The sequence below is a fragment of the Sarcophilus harrisii genome, chromosome 5 (assembly GCF_902635505.1).
Source record: "Sarcophilus harrisii chromosome 5, mSarHar1.11, whole genome shotgun sequence".
NCBI classification, from domain to species: Eukaryota; Metazoa; Chordata; class Mammalia; order Dasyuromorphia; family Dasyuridae; genus Sarcophilus; species Sarcophilus harrisii.
In genome coordinates, this window is record NC_045430.1 from 262,227,007 (window position 1) to 262,242,730 (window position 15,724).

The following is a 15,724-nucleotide window of genomic DNA, read 5'->3' on the forward strand; positions in this document are numbered from 1 at the left end:
TATGGTAGTTACTTTCTCTCAGGAAAAAACAGCATTTCTGAATACAAAACATATAATGTTTCTTGGGTAGTGAGAACAACATCATTTACTTATGTATCATATAAAAGATGGCAGGAAGGAGGATTCTGGCAATAATAGTATCACTATCATACATATTTTTATAATACTCACTAGTCACAAGCAGGTGGCACCCTGGTACACAGAATGCTGGGCATGGAAAACATGAGTTTAAATCAGTCCTCAGACACCTAATGACTGCATGACCTTGGGTAAGTCATTTAGCCCTTTTGCCTTAATTTCCTCAAATGGAAAATGGAAATCATAATAGCATTTACTTCCCAGATCATATAGTAAGCATATAGAAATGGTAGCTATTATTTTATTATCTATCTCCCAGGTTGTTGTGAAAATGAAAAAGTATATTTGTAAAGCACAGCACCCACCACATACAAGGTATCTGAGGAGTCTCCTTCCCCTTAGTTTATAATGTGTCATAGTTCAGAAAGGTGGCATGGAATAGTAGAGAGCTATCCTCGGAAGCTATTATACCCTAAGCTAAAGTCCTATTTTCTGGCAAACTGATTAAGTGACTCAATTTCTCTGTGCTCTTGACAACTCACTAAAACTCTAAGACAAGACATTGTCCTCTTATTTGTGTGAGAGTCCCTCTCTACAATACCCCCTGCCACTATATTCCTCCTTCTTGATCATGGGCCTTGATCCCATAGTATCCATTATTATCAAGGCTGAAGTGAATATCAAATTAAATAATAGGCAAAGCACTCTATTCTTCATAAAACACTTTATAAAAAGCTATTATTGGTATCAATTTATTCTTTCCTACTGACTCCCTCCTCTCAATCTACAAACACGCTCAGGTTTATCTTTTTTCTAGAGAGGGGAAAAATATTCTCTTGCTTCAGCAACTCCTTAGGCTTCTTCTCTCCTTTTCTTCTTCCCTTTCTTCACTACTAAACTTCTAAAGAGTTTTCTACACTCACTAAGTCTCACTTCTTCAACACCAATTCAATCCTCAGTTCCCTGAAATCTAGTATTTGTATTCACCATTCCACTAAAACCACTCTCTCCAAGGTCCCCAATGACCTAGTTAACAAATTCAAGAGTCTTTTCTCATTTTTTATCCTCCTTAAGTTTCAAGCAAATAAATATTTATTAAGCATCTACTCTATGCCAGGTACTATGCTAGACTGTACAGATAAAATATAAACACTGAAATAATCTTTATTCACAAGGAAACAATCTTTACTCATTCTAATGGGAGAATCCAAAAGGTCATGCACAAGAATATTCATAATAAATAAAAAGAGAAAAAATATATAAATCAGTACAAGGTAGCAGAGCAGCAGCTATCAGCTGAAGTAAAAAGGAAAGCTTCCTGTAGAAGGAGGCCCTCTGGCTGACTCTATGGAATGGAGATGAGGAGGAAAGGGGACAGCCAGCATAAAGGCACAGAGAGAAAAGATGAAATGTCACACAGGAAGATAAGAGAGAGAAGCCAATTTGGTCAGAGAGAAAGGTCACTGAAATATATGCCTGGAAACAGATTTATATGGTGGACAGGGGGGAGCCATTGAAGCTTTCTGAGCAGGAGCTGGCCTGACCCTTCTTCTATATTGGGAAGAATAGTTTGGTGTTAACATGTGGGCTGGATGAGGAGGAGAGAGGGGAAGCTATTATGGCCCAGGTCACTTCTCTAATCAGTTACCTGCTGTGACTTCATGCTCCCACAGAGTCAAATATAAATGCTTCTCTCTAGCTTTTAAAGCATAGTCTTATTCCAGACTTTTTCCCCCCCAATATCAGTGACCTTTCTCTACTTTTTCAGTTTTATTTCATCCCAATCCCTTTCAAGCACTTTACATTCCAAGCAAATTAGACCATGATCCTATTGTCCAGTTTTGTAGGGTCCCTGCCAAGCCCTTGTATACATCATCTCTCCAGACTGAAAAGGGTTCCTTCTGTATTTTTCACCTGTTGAAATATATACTATATTTCAAAGGCCATTGTGGGTGTCACCACATCATCCATAAAGTCTTCCCTTACTTCCTTTCTTCTCCTGACTCCTCAGTAGAGGTGATCCTTCCTTTCCCAAATCCCTCATGCTATTATGACCTCTCCTATGTACTATTCTTCCAACCTGTACCATAATTGTTGTTGTTCTTCAATCCCGTCCAATGCTTTGGGATCCCATTTAGGGTTCTCTTGGCAAGGACATTGGTGTGGTTTGTTATTTCCTTCTCCAGTTCATTTTATAGATGAGGATACTGAGGCTAAAAGGATCAAGCTTCTTGTCCAGGGTCACACAACTAGTGTGTTTAAGGACAGATATGAACTCAGGTCTTCCTAAGTCCAGGCCCCTTGATCCGTCCACTTCAACACCTAACTAGCTGTCTGTGAATAATAATTACTTGTGTATATATTTTGTTCTAAACTGAACTGTAAGCTTCTTGAGAGTAAAATAAATGAAAACAGAAACATCTGTGGTTATCATCTTTTTATTCCTAGAGGAGATCAAACTCTTGTACAAAAGAGATACTTAATAAATGCTTGTTGAATTACATTAAATAAGATAGTTATAGCCATTCTTCAGAAAATGAGAAACTTCAATATTCACAACATAAAATACCTTTTAAAGAGTAAGGTAACTGCTTATCAGTGATTCCCATTTACATTTAGAAGAAGAAATGGAGGTACAGAAAAGTCAAGTGACATGCTTAATGTCACAGACTAGTAAATGTCTGAAAGTCAAATTTGAACTCAGGGATTCTCAATTTAAGGTCAGGCACTAACCCACTGTGGCTGTCTGTCCATTTATTTCATTACTCATGAGGTAACCTCCTTACAACGGCTAAACCAGAACTTCCCTCAAGTTTTTCCTAAAAAGTTTGTTTTAGTTTTCCTTCTGTTATTTTTGTCCCTTGGCAGAGGTATGATCATCACTTTTCAATTGTTGACCAAAAAGTGCCTTCACTCAAATAATGGCAAACAAAGGTTTGGTCGCCTGCTATGGGAAGCTATGTTCCTTGGTGTTGGCCATTCGGGGGCTATCAGGCAGCCCCTGAGGTCTATGCCATCATTTCTGTTACAGTTCTTGTGATCTTGGGCCAAGACTCAGAGCTGGAATAGACCTGGGTAGTGACCAAGCCCCACTCTTGGTCTCATTTTACAGAAGAGCAAAATATGGCCTAAAGAGGCCAAGGATCTTGTTTGAGATCTCAGGGAGTAACTGGGAGAAGCAAGGATCTGAACTGAAGTCATCGGGCTCCAAACAAGCATGCTGCCCAGGTCACCACTTACTCAGTCAGTTCTTCATCCTTAAGGGGGGGAGGTAGCATTCACTTACACCAATTACTTTGCTAGTATATACAGAAAATGCCTAGCACTGTATAAGTGTAGACTGTTTTTATTATGAACTACAAATGCAGTTCAAAGTACAATTTAAAAAGTTAAGCTGGAAACTTATTTTGCAGAGTGACAAGTTTAAGCATTTAAGATATTCTCTCATCCCATGCAAAGGAAAAATGCACGTCAAATTCTGGTCTTAATATCTAAAACTATAGTAGCAAAATTATTAACTTAAGAATCTGAAATATCTTCTGAAGGCTTTCTTTGACATGATCATACAACTGACCTCAAAAGTTACTTTTTTTTGGATCTCTCTACATCTCTAATGATATTTCTCCATCTCCTTTAGTCAAGACAGTTAGCAAACTTTTAGTAACTGAAGCAACTGAAATTTGGTCAATAAAGTTAATGTTATCCTACAATGTATCAAAAGAAAACATTATGGCATTACTTGTCATGTTTCAACACAAGCTCTGAAATTCTGTTAACGATACCTGATAGAACAATACACTATGAAATCATTAACACCAAAAACCTATCTTTAAAACTGATTTGTCCTCTATTAAAAAAAAAAAAAAAAAAAAGGTAGTTTGCACATACCCTTTGATTCAGCAGTCTCTGAGTCTGTATCTCAAAGAGATCATAAAAAAGGACCCACGTGTGCAAAAATGCTTCCTACAAGAAACTGGAAACTGAGTTGATATCCCTCAATTGGGGAATGGCTGAATAAGTTATGATATATGAATGTAATGGAATCTTACTGTTCTACAAAAAATGATGAGCAGAATAATTTCAGGAAAGCCTGGAAAGACCTACATGAACTGATGGTGTTAAGTGAGCAGAACTAAGAGAACACTGTACACAGCAACAGCAAGATTATGTGATGATCAACTGTGAGTGACTTGGCTTTTTTCAACAAGGAGGTGATTCAAGGCAATTGCTTGACTTGGGATAGAAAATGTCATCTGCATGTAAAGAGGTAACTATGGAGACTAAATACAGATCAAAGAATACTACTTTAACTATTGTTGTTTTTGTTTGTTTTTTTTTTCCTTTCACCTTTTGATCTGATTTTTTCTTGTGCAGCATGATGAATATGAAAATACATTTAGAAGAATTGCACATGTTTAACTTATATTGGATTGCTTGCTGTCTATGGTAGGGGAAAAATTTGGAACACACGATTTTACAAAGATAAATGTTGAAATATTTGCATGGATTTGGAAAAATAAAGTTATTAAAAACAGAAAAATAAAAAAAAAAACTAGTTTGAATCATTGCTTTATCATAGCTATGTGCCAGGAAAATCAAATGTCTAAACAAAGTCAATGAATACTTTAATTTCAAAAATGCAAAATACATCTAGTTCTAAAAATGGATATCACACTGAGAAGTCAACATCAACTGCTGTCAGAATTTTACAAATTAGGCTAATGAAATGAAAATTTCATAATTTGATTCTCTATAATGTTCATTAACAGTAAACTATACTTTTACAGCAAAGGATCCAAACCAGTCAATTTGTGATTTTGGAATAAAAGGATCAATAAGATGAGTTTCTCTGGAAAATCTAACGTAATTCTTCTAGGTTATCAAATTTAGTAACAAGGAAAGAAGTAATCTAACTTTAAAAGAAAAAAAAAAACTATTTCTTTGCAATACTTTTCCATGTCCCCAGTCTATCCAGAGTTTAGTATGCCCTGTCTCTAATTCAATTACATTACCACCTTCCAGTCATCACTGAGACACTCAAAATCCTGAAATCGATGCATTTTAGAAAGCAAATTTAATTCATTTGATTATAACTATAAAATATAGTTAAACTATTTCTCTAGTCTCTTCACAGGTTTTGCAAAAGATATCCATAGCATAAAAATAAGTAACTAATAAATGTTTGATGAATGAATCTAGTATAATTCACCATAACACCAGTTCTCGATTGCAACAAACTTGACTTAAAGAAAAGGAAGTTGTAATAGAAAAATTGTTTTGCAAAAGATATCTACAGCATAAAAACAACTGAATGGTAAATGATAAATGAATCTAGTATAATTCACATAATGCCAGTATCAAATGCAACAAACTTGACTTAAAGAAGAAGTTGTAATCGAACAAATTAACTAATAAAAGGTCAGTCTGGAGGGGTAGAGAGAAGAGGGAAGAGAAGATTCCTAAGATGATTAATAATAGTGAAGAGCCCCTGGAAAAGCAGGGTGAATATGGTAAACTGTTTCCCACCCTAATACCTAGAATCAGTGGACTTCTTTTCTGTTAGCTACATGAAGGAAATGACCCTAGTCTGAACTCAAAGCTGAACAAGTAAGTGAAATGCCTTTGAATTATTGATCTGCCGTGGGAACCAGGTCCCTTCAGATCTGCCCTTTTCCATGGACTTGCCAGTCGAAGCTCCACAGTAAATTCTCGAAGTCTAGCTGGAGTTTGGGCCTTTCAGAACTAGGGGAACATGTGAATCTGTTTTCCAGTACACCCCACTCAGTCCCTCTGCCCATTTCACCTAAGCTGTCGACATCTCTTAAGAGCTGCTTTTAATCATCTTACCCTGATGGATGAAGGAGGAACCACAGTGGATTAATTTCTGTAAAAATAGCTATCCCCTGTGAGCTGCAAAATGTATGCAAGACTCAGATCTTTCTGCAGGTCTTTAAGTGAGGGGAAGTCGTCTTCCCACATCCCCTTTCTCAAGGGTAAAGGCACCCTGAAATGGTTGGTATTTAGGATGCAAAACAGCATCCTGGGGTTCCCCACCCCATACTCCAAGAGCTGCAAAAGTTCATCTACGCAAGGCAACATCCCCAAAGAGAAAGCGCCATCAGCACACAAGAAATCGCCTACCCATGCCCTTCTTTCCTATCAGGCACTTTGCAAGATTTGGTATTCGAGATAAACAAACATCACGCAGAGTTCTTCCCCTCCAATCCTTCTACCCCTCTCCTTCCCCCGCCCCCCTTTATCCCCAATTGAATTAAAGCTATCACAAACTCCGGGCAGCATCAAAAAAGGTCTTTAAGTATTAGGGGAAAGCAGTCGCCTTTTTCAGGGATAGGGACCCTGAGGACGATTTGGAATTCGAAATACCCACCACCCTTTTTGTTTCCTTATTCCGGTCTCCCCCCACATATCCCGCACACGGGGTAGCATCCTCAGAGGAAAGGTGGGGTAAGTCTCCGCAGCACCCAGCGCGCGCAGTCAGCCAACAGGTGATTCCTGAGCACCTACTTAGTGCTGGGCTCCCGAGATACAAAGAAAGGCAGAAACAATTCCTGCTCCCGGGAAGCCCCCGGTATAATGGCGGGAGCCGACCCCGCGCAACAAAGGTGCACCAACGACGCATCCAGGATAAAAGGGAGATCAGCTCGGAAAAAGGCATTACCCTCAAGGAGGCTCGATGGAAGCCGGGGGTGCTGAGCACCGCCACATTCTCTAGGCTTTCAGTCTGAAACTTTCCCAAGCCCTTGGGAAGCTCTGAGAGTTAAAGACCGCCCTGAGACTTTGGGGACACCCCCCATCATTACCAGAAATTACAGGCATACAACTGCCCTCAGATTTGGGGGACACCTTACACCGGTCAGTTCCCGAAGGACTGCACCAGGACCGTGGGGAAGCCTCTGCACTTATGCACGAAATGAAGCGTTCGTGCCTGCACTGAGACTTCTGGGACACCCTGTATCGATCGCTACCCGAAATGGAGGGATTACCCGCGCACTAGGACTTCTGGGACGGCCCGTGCCGATCAACGCCTGGAATTCGGACAGCATCAGTCTTTGAGACAAGCGGCGTTTCTCCAAAGCAGACGCTGAGGGCTCGCAAGCGCACTGGGACTTCTGGGACACCGGTATTGCTCAATGCCTGAAGTTACGACCGCACTGAGACTCTGGGGACAATGCATCGACCCCTACCCCAAGTTACGGCTGCACAAAGATTCTGCTAATCCCCGGTACTGATCCAACGCTCGCAGTCTCGGGCTGCGGACCGCCCCGCGCCTTTGGGGACGCGCCGTACGGATCGATAGCTGAAGTTCGGAGCTCGAAGCCGCGCCGAGACTCGGGGGACAACTTGTGCTCAGCCACGCACTGATTTCCGCCGCGGCCCCAGCACTTGGGGGGCACCAAGGCCGCGCCGCCCCCAGCCCACAAGCCCCCGCTCCCGCGATGGGCGGAGGGACTCGGCGGCAGCATCTTCGGGGCCAAGCACCAGCGCAGGGAGAAAGTTTCCAAGTCTCCCCGGTTGCCCCCGCCCCCGCCCCCCGGCCTCCAGGCTCGGGCGCCGAAGGTGGGGAGGGGGCGGGGGCGGAAGGGGGGGCGCCTTCCTCCTCCGCCCGGCTCTCCCCTCCCCCTCCGCCGAGGCCGAGAACAATGCCGAGGCCCGGCCCGGCCCCCCACAAAGGCTCCCGCCGCCCGCCCGCCCGCCCCGGCGCGACTCACCACCCAGGTCAGGCCGCCGCCGGCTGCTCCCCCGCCGGCCCCGCCGCCGCCGGCGCCCCCGGCTCCTCCGGCCGCCGCCGCCGTCGCGCCGCCGCCGCCGGACTTGGCCATGGTGGGCGCTGCTCGCAGGCCCGGGGTTGCCGCCGCCGCCGCCGCCGCTGCTGGTCCGCGCGAGGCCCGAGCCCGGACCGGGGCTGCAGCCGCCTGTGCCGCCTGTGTCGCCTGTGCCGCCTGCGCCGCTCGCCCGCTGCCTACCCGCGCAGCGGCCCGGGCCCCATGGCACACTCGCTCACCCTCGCTCACACCCGCGCACACTCGCCTCCCCTCCCCCTGCACACGCGCACGCGCGCTCGCGAGGCGCGCCGGGCCTCCCCTCGGCTCGCGCGGCCCAGGAGGCCCAGGAGGCCGAGGCTGAGGAGGCGGCTCCGGCTGGGCCTAGCGCGGCGGCGGCAGCCGAGGAGGCCGAGGCTGCGAGCGCGAGGCGCGAGAGAAAGGAGCGGCGAACGCGAGCAGCCACGACCCCTCAGCGTCCCTCAGCCGCGCAGACAATAAGCAAGGCCGCCGCGTCCGGCATCACACGGCGCTGCCACGCTCGCGTTCACTCACACACTCACTCACACACACTCACACACTCACTCACACTCTCCCACCGAGAGAGGGAGGACAGCTCGCGCAGTCCGCCCCGCCCTCCTGTCCATCAACACCCCTCCGCCCAATCGGTGGCTCACCGCCGCGGCGCTGGGGCCAATCGGAGAAGCTGAGCCGCCCCCGGCGGGCGGGACTCTGGCTGGCGACGTCATTGCGGCTAGCAACCGAGGGGAAGGGTTGGAGAGGAAGGCTTTTTTTTTGTTTTTGAGTTGCAAGGCTGGAGAGCCGGGCTGTCACGGGGCGTGGGAGGGCAGGAGACCCTGGGAAGGGCTCACGAGGGGAGTGAGCGCGGAGGTTCGCCCTTCCTCAGCCGAGCGAGGTGGTTATTTCCCCAAATCGCCGGTGCATCTGAAGACGGAGCGTGTGTGTGTGTGTGTGAATGCATTTCTAAAAAGCTGGAGGGAGCCAAAGGCTTGGGCGTCCCAAAGGGAAACTCTTTTTAAAAGGCAGCAGGGATCGTGGGCATGGAACCTAGCGCGCCTCTCTAGTAGCCTTGCACGTCTGAAAGACGAGAGGAAGCATTTATTAAGCGCTTGGTGTGTACGCGACACTGCGGAGGAATGAAACGCAGAAGCATCCCAGTCCCGTGCATCAACATCCGGGGCTCCGGCCCCGCGGATGGCCAGGGCCCCCTTCCCCTGAGAATCTCCCGGCCCTCAGTTTACCTCCGCGCGGCGCTGGCCGCAGAGCCCTCGCTTTCCCTTCTCCCGCCCCTGCCGGGGGCGTTCCGACAAGGACGCCTCCGGCGGAACTTTAAAGACACCCGAAAGTGGGAATCCCTCCCCGGGGAGCTCTCTAAGAAATGGACATCAGAAGCCGCGGCGGACAGAACCTTGGACCCACGCTGCCCGTCTGCGGGCGCGCCAGGAGCGGGGGAGGGCGTGGGGGAGGAGGAGAAGATGGTACAGACCAATAACCGCCCCCCCCCCTTCATCCCCATCCCTCGCTTCCAAGCCCCCGGAGGCGCCGGGTCGAACCCGAGAGGAGCCAGGCCAGGAAAGGGAGCAGTTTGGAAGGTGATGAAAACTGGCCTCCATTACGTCATAGGCAAGATGCTTTTCTGAACTCGGGGCTCGTCGGCGCTTTGTCTCAGAGTTCCTGATTTCTGAATACCAGACTGGGGAAGGGGAAGGGTTGCTTTCCCCCCTTTGAAATAGGACTTTGATCAGTTCTTAGAGATTAGAAGTCATTAGGTCATTTTTTGAAAGGGGGCCGATAGTAATCGATATCTCAAAAGCTATTGCTTACTGTATTCTTGAGAATCTAGAACCCCAAGCAGGCAAATATATTTATTAATTATATGAAAGTCTCATCCCTAATGATTTTTTAAAAATTAAAGCAGCCAGAAAATCAAGAAACTAAGTATTGCTATTCTATCTAGATTCCCTCTTTCCTGACCCCGTTGTAGATTTACACTTTGTATTCTTAAAGAAAACAGTATTTTTCAAGGGGCGAGCAGAATTAACAAAGTTCACCTTTTCGTTTGTTTTACATGTATACTGTTTGCTAGGAAGATACTCTATAGCACGCTCCTTCAGGCCACGAAGGATAAAGAAAGTGAATCTGGTGAATTTTAATTGTTTCTTTCTTACAACAGTAATTGCGGATGGCTACACAAATGTACTTAACCCCAGATTATCTCATTTGGACTTCAAATCCATTAAGAAAGGTAGGGGCAGTGAGTAAAGCGCTGGACCTGGAAGTCCTGAGTTCCAATAGGGCCTCAGATCCTTTATCCTGGACAAGTCACTTAACAGCTGTTTTTTTCTGTGTCCTTAAGGATAAAATGGGGTTATAATAAGACCTACCTTCCAGGGCTGTTATGAGGATCAAATGAGATTATATTTGTAAAGCACTTTGCAAACCTTAAAGCACTACATACAGTAGCTCTTATTAGTACGGGAATTATAGACCCAATTTTACTAAGGAAGAAAATGAACCTCAGAGAGATTTAGTAGCTTAGTTTAGTCACAGAAACTATGAGTAATTTGAATCCAGATCCTTCTCTCCTAATTCCAACACTGCCCACATTGCCTCATAAACGGGGATAACAATTCAATTAACTACCTAATGAACTCACCCATTAAAAACCAGACTTATAGGACAGAACGATGAATTCATGGTTTCATATGTAGGTATTCGTTGCAATGATGAGATATCAAGTCACCCAAGCTTCTTCAGGCTGCATATTTTCTGTTCTTTGTATCTATGTCTGCACCCTCCCATAATTTAGGTGCAAACAGCATATTCGTGCACACAGACTATAAAATACAATTTTAAACAGGAGAACTTTGTATTATAAACCTCATTCCTCCTGTAAATCACTCCACTGAGAGACACTGACTTGTTTTATACTGAATTCAGCTGGACACTCAAAGCATTTGTACCCTCTGAGATCTTAAAGCAGAATCTTCATTAGCGAGGTAACTTCTGCAATGATTATCATATCATAAAATTTCTTTAGCAGAATATTGGGGTTTTTTGTCATATTTTCTTAATGTTTTAATGAATTTTAAAGCTTTATTCTCAAACTAAAAAACAGCAACCCAATTCTACAAGTCTGAAAAAGAATTACCTTTTTGCTGTATTCCCTGCTCCCCAATTCTTATTTATGTAACAAAAATTTTTTTTGGGGGGGTGACTTTCATTATGCTATTGGTATATGAGAAGATAGCAAATCCAAATTATCTGGGCGGGGGGTGGGGAGTGGAAGCAGGAATCTGGCACATGTTAAATTATCAACTAAAATTTGAGATTTAAGAAGTTTTTAAAAATAACTTTTGTCAAGAATGTGGCTATTTAGGGATAGCTAGATGGCGCAACGGATAGGGCATCAGCCCTGGAGTCAGAAGGCCCTGAGGTCAAATTTGACTTCAGGCACTTAACACTTCCTAGCTATGTGAGCTTAAGACAAGTTACTTAACCCCAATTGCCTGGAATGGGGTGGGGAGAGAGAATTTGGTTGTTCTGAGAAGTCTTTCCTAAAATGCCCCCAAAATTAGTGAGTCTGAATAAGTGAATATAGTCCCTGTCCTACCTCCTGAACCCTGCATACTAACTCCTCAACAAATGAGCATCTAGCCTTTGTCTGAAGATCTCAAGGAAAAGAAATTTCACTAGTGTACCACCTTCTTTCCTGGCTCCCAAGTTCCTACTTCCATCTATTTTAGGGACGGCTCTCAGTATTATAAAACTGTCCAAATCCTGCCTGAGACATTTGCTAGGTGTGCATTCTGGACACCTTACTCAACCTATCTGTATCATCTTCCTCATCTGTAAAATGGAGAGGATAATAATATCCATCTCATGGCTTTTGTGGGAGCAAAGGAGATACTCCTTGGCAAATTTTATAAGTGCTAATTAATATTGTAATCATCCTGAGGCCTGGCATAGAATCATGGCTTCTACATCAATGCCTCATAAATGTGGGGTGTTTGCTAGAGCCAGAAACACGGATCCTGTGGTAGTCCCAATACAGATTACAGTTACAGATAGACTGATATGATTAGCTCACTTACTAGTGTACGTTATGGATTTTGCCACAGTAGAATGATAGGAATTTAATTGCTGCTGTATGGATCTCCTAACAATGAAATGGACTCAGGAGACATTTATTAAGTGCCTACTATATATATGGCCTAGTGCTAGAGACGATACAGAGTTTAGCTAAGACGGGTCCTTGTGCTCCAGGAAGGAGACTGGAGCACTGTTAGGATGATGTAACAAATATTCAAATGACTATAACATAAAACAGTGTTTGATAAATATTTGAGAGGTGTGTGTACAGCATCCTAAGTGAGGTTCAGATAGGGAAAGGAAATAAAATATAAGATAAAAATATAAACTGAGGGGCACCAAGGAATGAGAGGTGATGTCTGAAGTGAACTTTGAAGGATAAATAGGAATTCAGGAAGGGAGTAGGAAGGGGACAGGGTATCTCAAACATACAGATCAGCCTCTTATTGTTGTTGGGTCACCTAAGGTGTGTCTGATTCATTATAGCCCCGTTTGGGGTTTTCTTGACAATGATCCAGACTGGCTTTGCTGTTTCCTTCTCCGGCCCATTTTACAAATGAGGAAACTGAGGTAAAAAGGGTGAAATGACTTGCCCAGGGTCACACAGCTAGTAAATACTAAGACTAGATCTGAATTCAGAAGATAATCTCCATGATTCCAGATTCAGAGCTCTATCCACTCAAGCCCCGTTTGAGATTAACTTGAGCAAAGGTATGAGTGGAAAATCAAATCAAATCAGAGATGGAGAAAGATATGGCAGTTATCTTCCTAGTCCCTAAAATGGGGGAGGGGGGGAAGGAGGGAAGGGGATGACCAATCCAGAAAGTATAGCTTGTGCAATGTTACCTGAAAGGGAAAGATAGTGGTGGATTCAGGGGGCTAAAGAGGAAGTCTACTTCTTTAAATCACAATACTAGTCACCTGACTCTCAATAAGACACACTTCCATAAATGTCCCACCATAATGAGAGTCACAAGTGTATTCTAGAATTCTGGAAAGATGTCGAGGCTAAAAGTCTAAGGCTTGGATATCACCATTATCATGGAAATGAATGAGACTTTTAAGGGAGATAGTGGGCAAAAAGGAAAGAAAAAAAAAAGATTAAGGATAGAGCTCTGAATGTATACCAAAAGATCTAGAGGAAGCATATTGGGTGTGGGTTCAAATCCTGCTAGAGATACTGGTAGGAACTTTGAGGAAATCACTTACCCTCTCAGTGTTTCAGGCAATTCTATTAGACTAAATTACAGAGAAAGCGCCAATTTGTTTTGGTAAAGAGAGCTCCCTCATTTGGGTGTTACCTAGATCAGTGAAATCTCAGTCCCAGTTGCTGTCCCTAACATTTATATTTTATTTTTTAAAAATTATTATTTATTATCATTTCTAGCATTTAGCCTGACACATGATAGCTCCTTAATAAATGCTGGATGACTTCCCTTGCCATGTAAAGGTAGAGAGACTCATTGAGTGAATCAAGTAAATGACCCCATCCTATTTAAATAAATGTTAAGATACTGAGCCTTGACCTATTATCAGGTGAAAACCACTTAGCCCTAATACATTATCAAGTGAGGACATATCTTAATTATTCACTGAGTGTGAAAAGGCCTGGATGCTTCCTTGAATCAAAGAAATTTAAATCAGTCGCAACAGCAAGTCAGTCCAAGTGGGTGAGAGGCTTGGAGAGATCAAGCTTCCATAAGAGAAGCTAGTTCAGGAGCAAAAAGAGATTCCTCCAAGAGAGAAAATAATGAGTCCATTAACAACTAACCTGGAAAGAAAAAAACAGTGAAAGGAGAAAGTGAAAGTAGAAATCACAAGGGCCATTAGCTTTTCAAGCACCTCAGAAGAGAGCCAGCTGAAGATTGAGGAAGTTCCTAGCAGAGGTCTGGTCTTTCCCTGACTTCCCTTCTCCATGAGTGTCTATCAACAGATACTGTAATAAATTTGTATTTCTTTACCCAGATGTTACCAGTAACTTGAATTGACACACAAAGGAGCCAGTGGTTAGCGAGGAGTAAATGTAAATGAAGGCAGAGAGCCCATCTCTGCCTAAATGTTAAAGAGTTTTCCTAACTTGGGACTGGAGTGATTGTGATCGTGTTCATAAGTTTTCTTTTCATTCCCTAAAGTGACAAAAGGAAATCACATGGATCCTAAGGGTCATTATATTGCTGCTGGGCTTAAAATGAACTACTTAATGCACTGTCTTAGTTATTATGCACATTAGCTGATCTGATCTTTAAAACAACCTTGTATATGTTGTGAATATCCATCCAATAAAGCACATAAATTGACTATCAATTATCCCTACCTCTTACTAACAAGATCAGCTTGTCTCCATTTCTAGTCATATACCTGATGATATATTTAATATCATTCTTGGGCTCAATTCTTCTTTGGTAAGCTAACATAGCCAACTTGCAACTGCAATTCTGGTTGTTCAGAGGCTGTGCTGCTCCACTAGAAAAATTTTGGTGGGGGCCTCTATTTCAAGAAGGTTGAGATCATACAAAGCACTTCATATCTTCCAAATATGATACAATCTAATCTCTTCCTGTTGATCGACTTAGTCCATCAGTCAGACTCTGGATTGTCCATCTAGTAGCACGTGATAATCTATACAATTGTTATTTTTCACTCATTTCCTTTTTTCCAATGGATAGTTGGTCATACTCTTTTAGAGGACCATAGTCTATTAGAAACCACTCTTCCAGGGGGATTCTGTGCTGGATGTCATCCTCAACAGTGATCGATACATTTGGCAAGCATTCATCTGGTTTATCCCTCACTTGACAATAATAATCAGAGGGTGAAATAAAGTTTTCCATTATTGAGTATTCAGGGGATCTTGTATGATTTTATCAAATAGGTGAGAGATGTCTTGTAGGAGAGAAATGTAATATATTAAATTTGAATAAATGTAAATTCTTATACATAAACATAAAAAGCAACTTCATGCGTATCATTTATGCTGGGGGTGGTAGTTAGGAGACCAAATTGAAGAGGAATCAGCAATGTGATGTAGTAGTTACAAAAGTGAACATGATCATATATATTAAAATGGTTAGAGCTCACTGTCCTCTGACCTCATCAGATCCCTTTTGGAGAACTGTTCAGTGCAGGACACCCTGGTTTAAAAAGCATATTAATAAAAGTAGCCAGAAGAGCAAAGCAGGTAAAGGGAATCAGTGGAATGAAATGGGCATATCTAGCACAGAGATAGAGGATTCCGAAGGGAGAATGTAGCTAGGATCACCATGAAGAGGAGGGCTCAGGCTGGTCCTATTTAATTCTAGAGAGTTAAACCAAGGGAAATGAGTAGAAGCTGTAAAAATATTAATTCAGGATAAAGCTAGATTATACAGTGCACTTGTTCTGAAGTAAGGAGGACCTGAGTTCAAATCTAGATGAGACACTTGACACTTACCACCTGTGTGACCCCAGACAAGTCACTTATCACTGATTGCTGAAAAATAAAAAGTCAGTTCAAGTTTTATGTCAGGAAAAAACTTTCTCACAATTAGAACTGCCCCAAAATAAAAGTGGTGGGTTCTTCTTCCTTGGAGGTCTTCAAGTGACAATTGAACTAGATGGTCGTTGAAATAATTTTCAGCTTTAAAAATTCTATGATTCTGATTGTCTTTACAACACCCTTTTGCTATACCAAGTAAAATTATTTTTATAGGCCACAGGCAATAAACACAGTGAAATATTAGTCTCTGCCTTTCCATCAATTCTGTATTCGTAAA

At 43.2% G+C, this 15,724-nt stretch overlaps 1 protein-coding gene across 1 annotated transcript in view; it reads right to left on the reverse strand.

Moving 5' to 3' along the window:
• TOP2B (DNA topoisomerase II beta) overlaps positions 1-8,473 on the reverse strand; it is an 82,554-nt gene extending 74,081 nt beyond the window's left edge. Inside the window, exon 1 of the mRNA XM_031940373.1 lies at positions 7,809-8,473. Within this exon, the coding sequence (XP_031796233.1) occupies positions 7,809-7,919 (111 nt within the window). The 5' untranslated portion in view covers positions 7,920-8,473. The remainder of the gene's footprint in view (positions 1-7,808) is intronic.
• Positions 8,474-15,724: the final 7,251 nt, after the last annotated feature.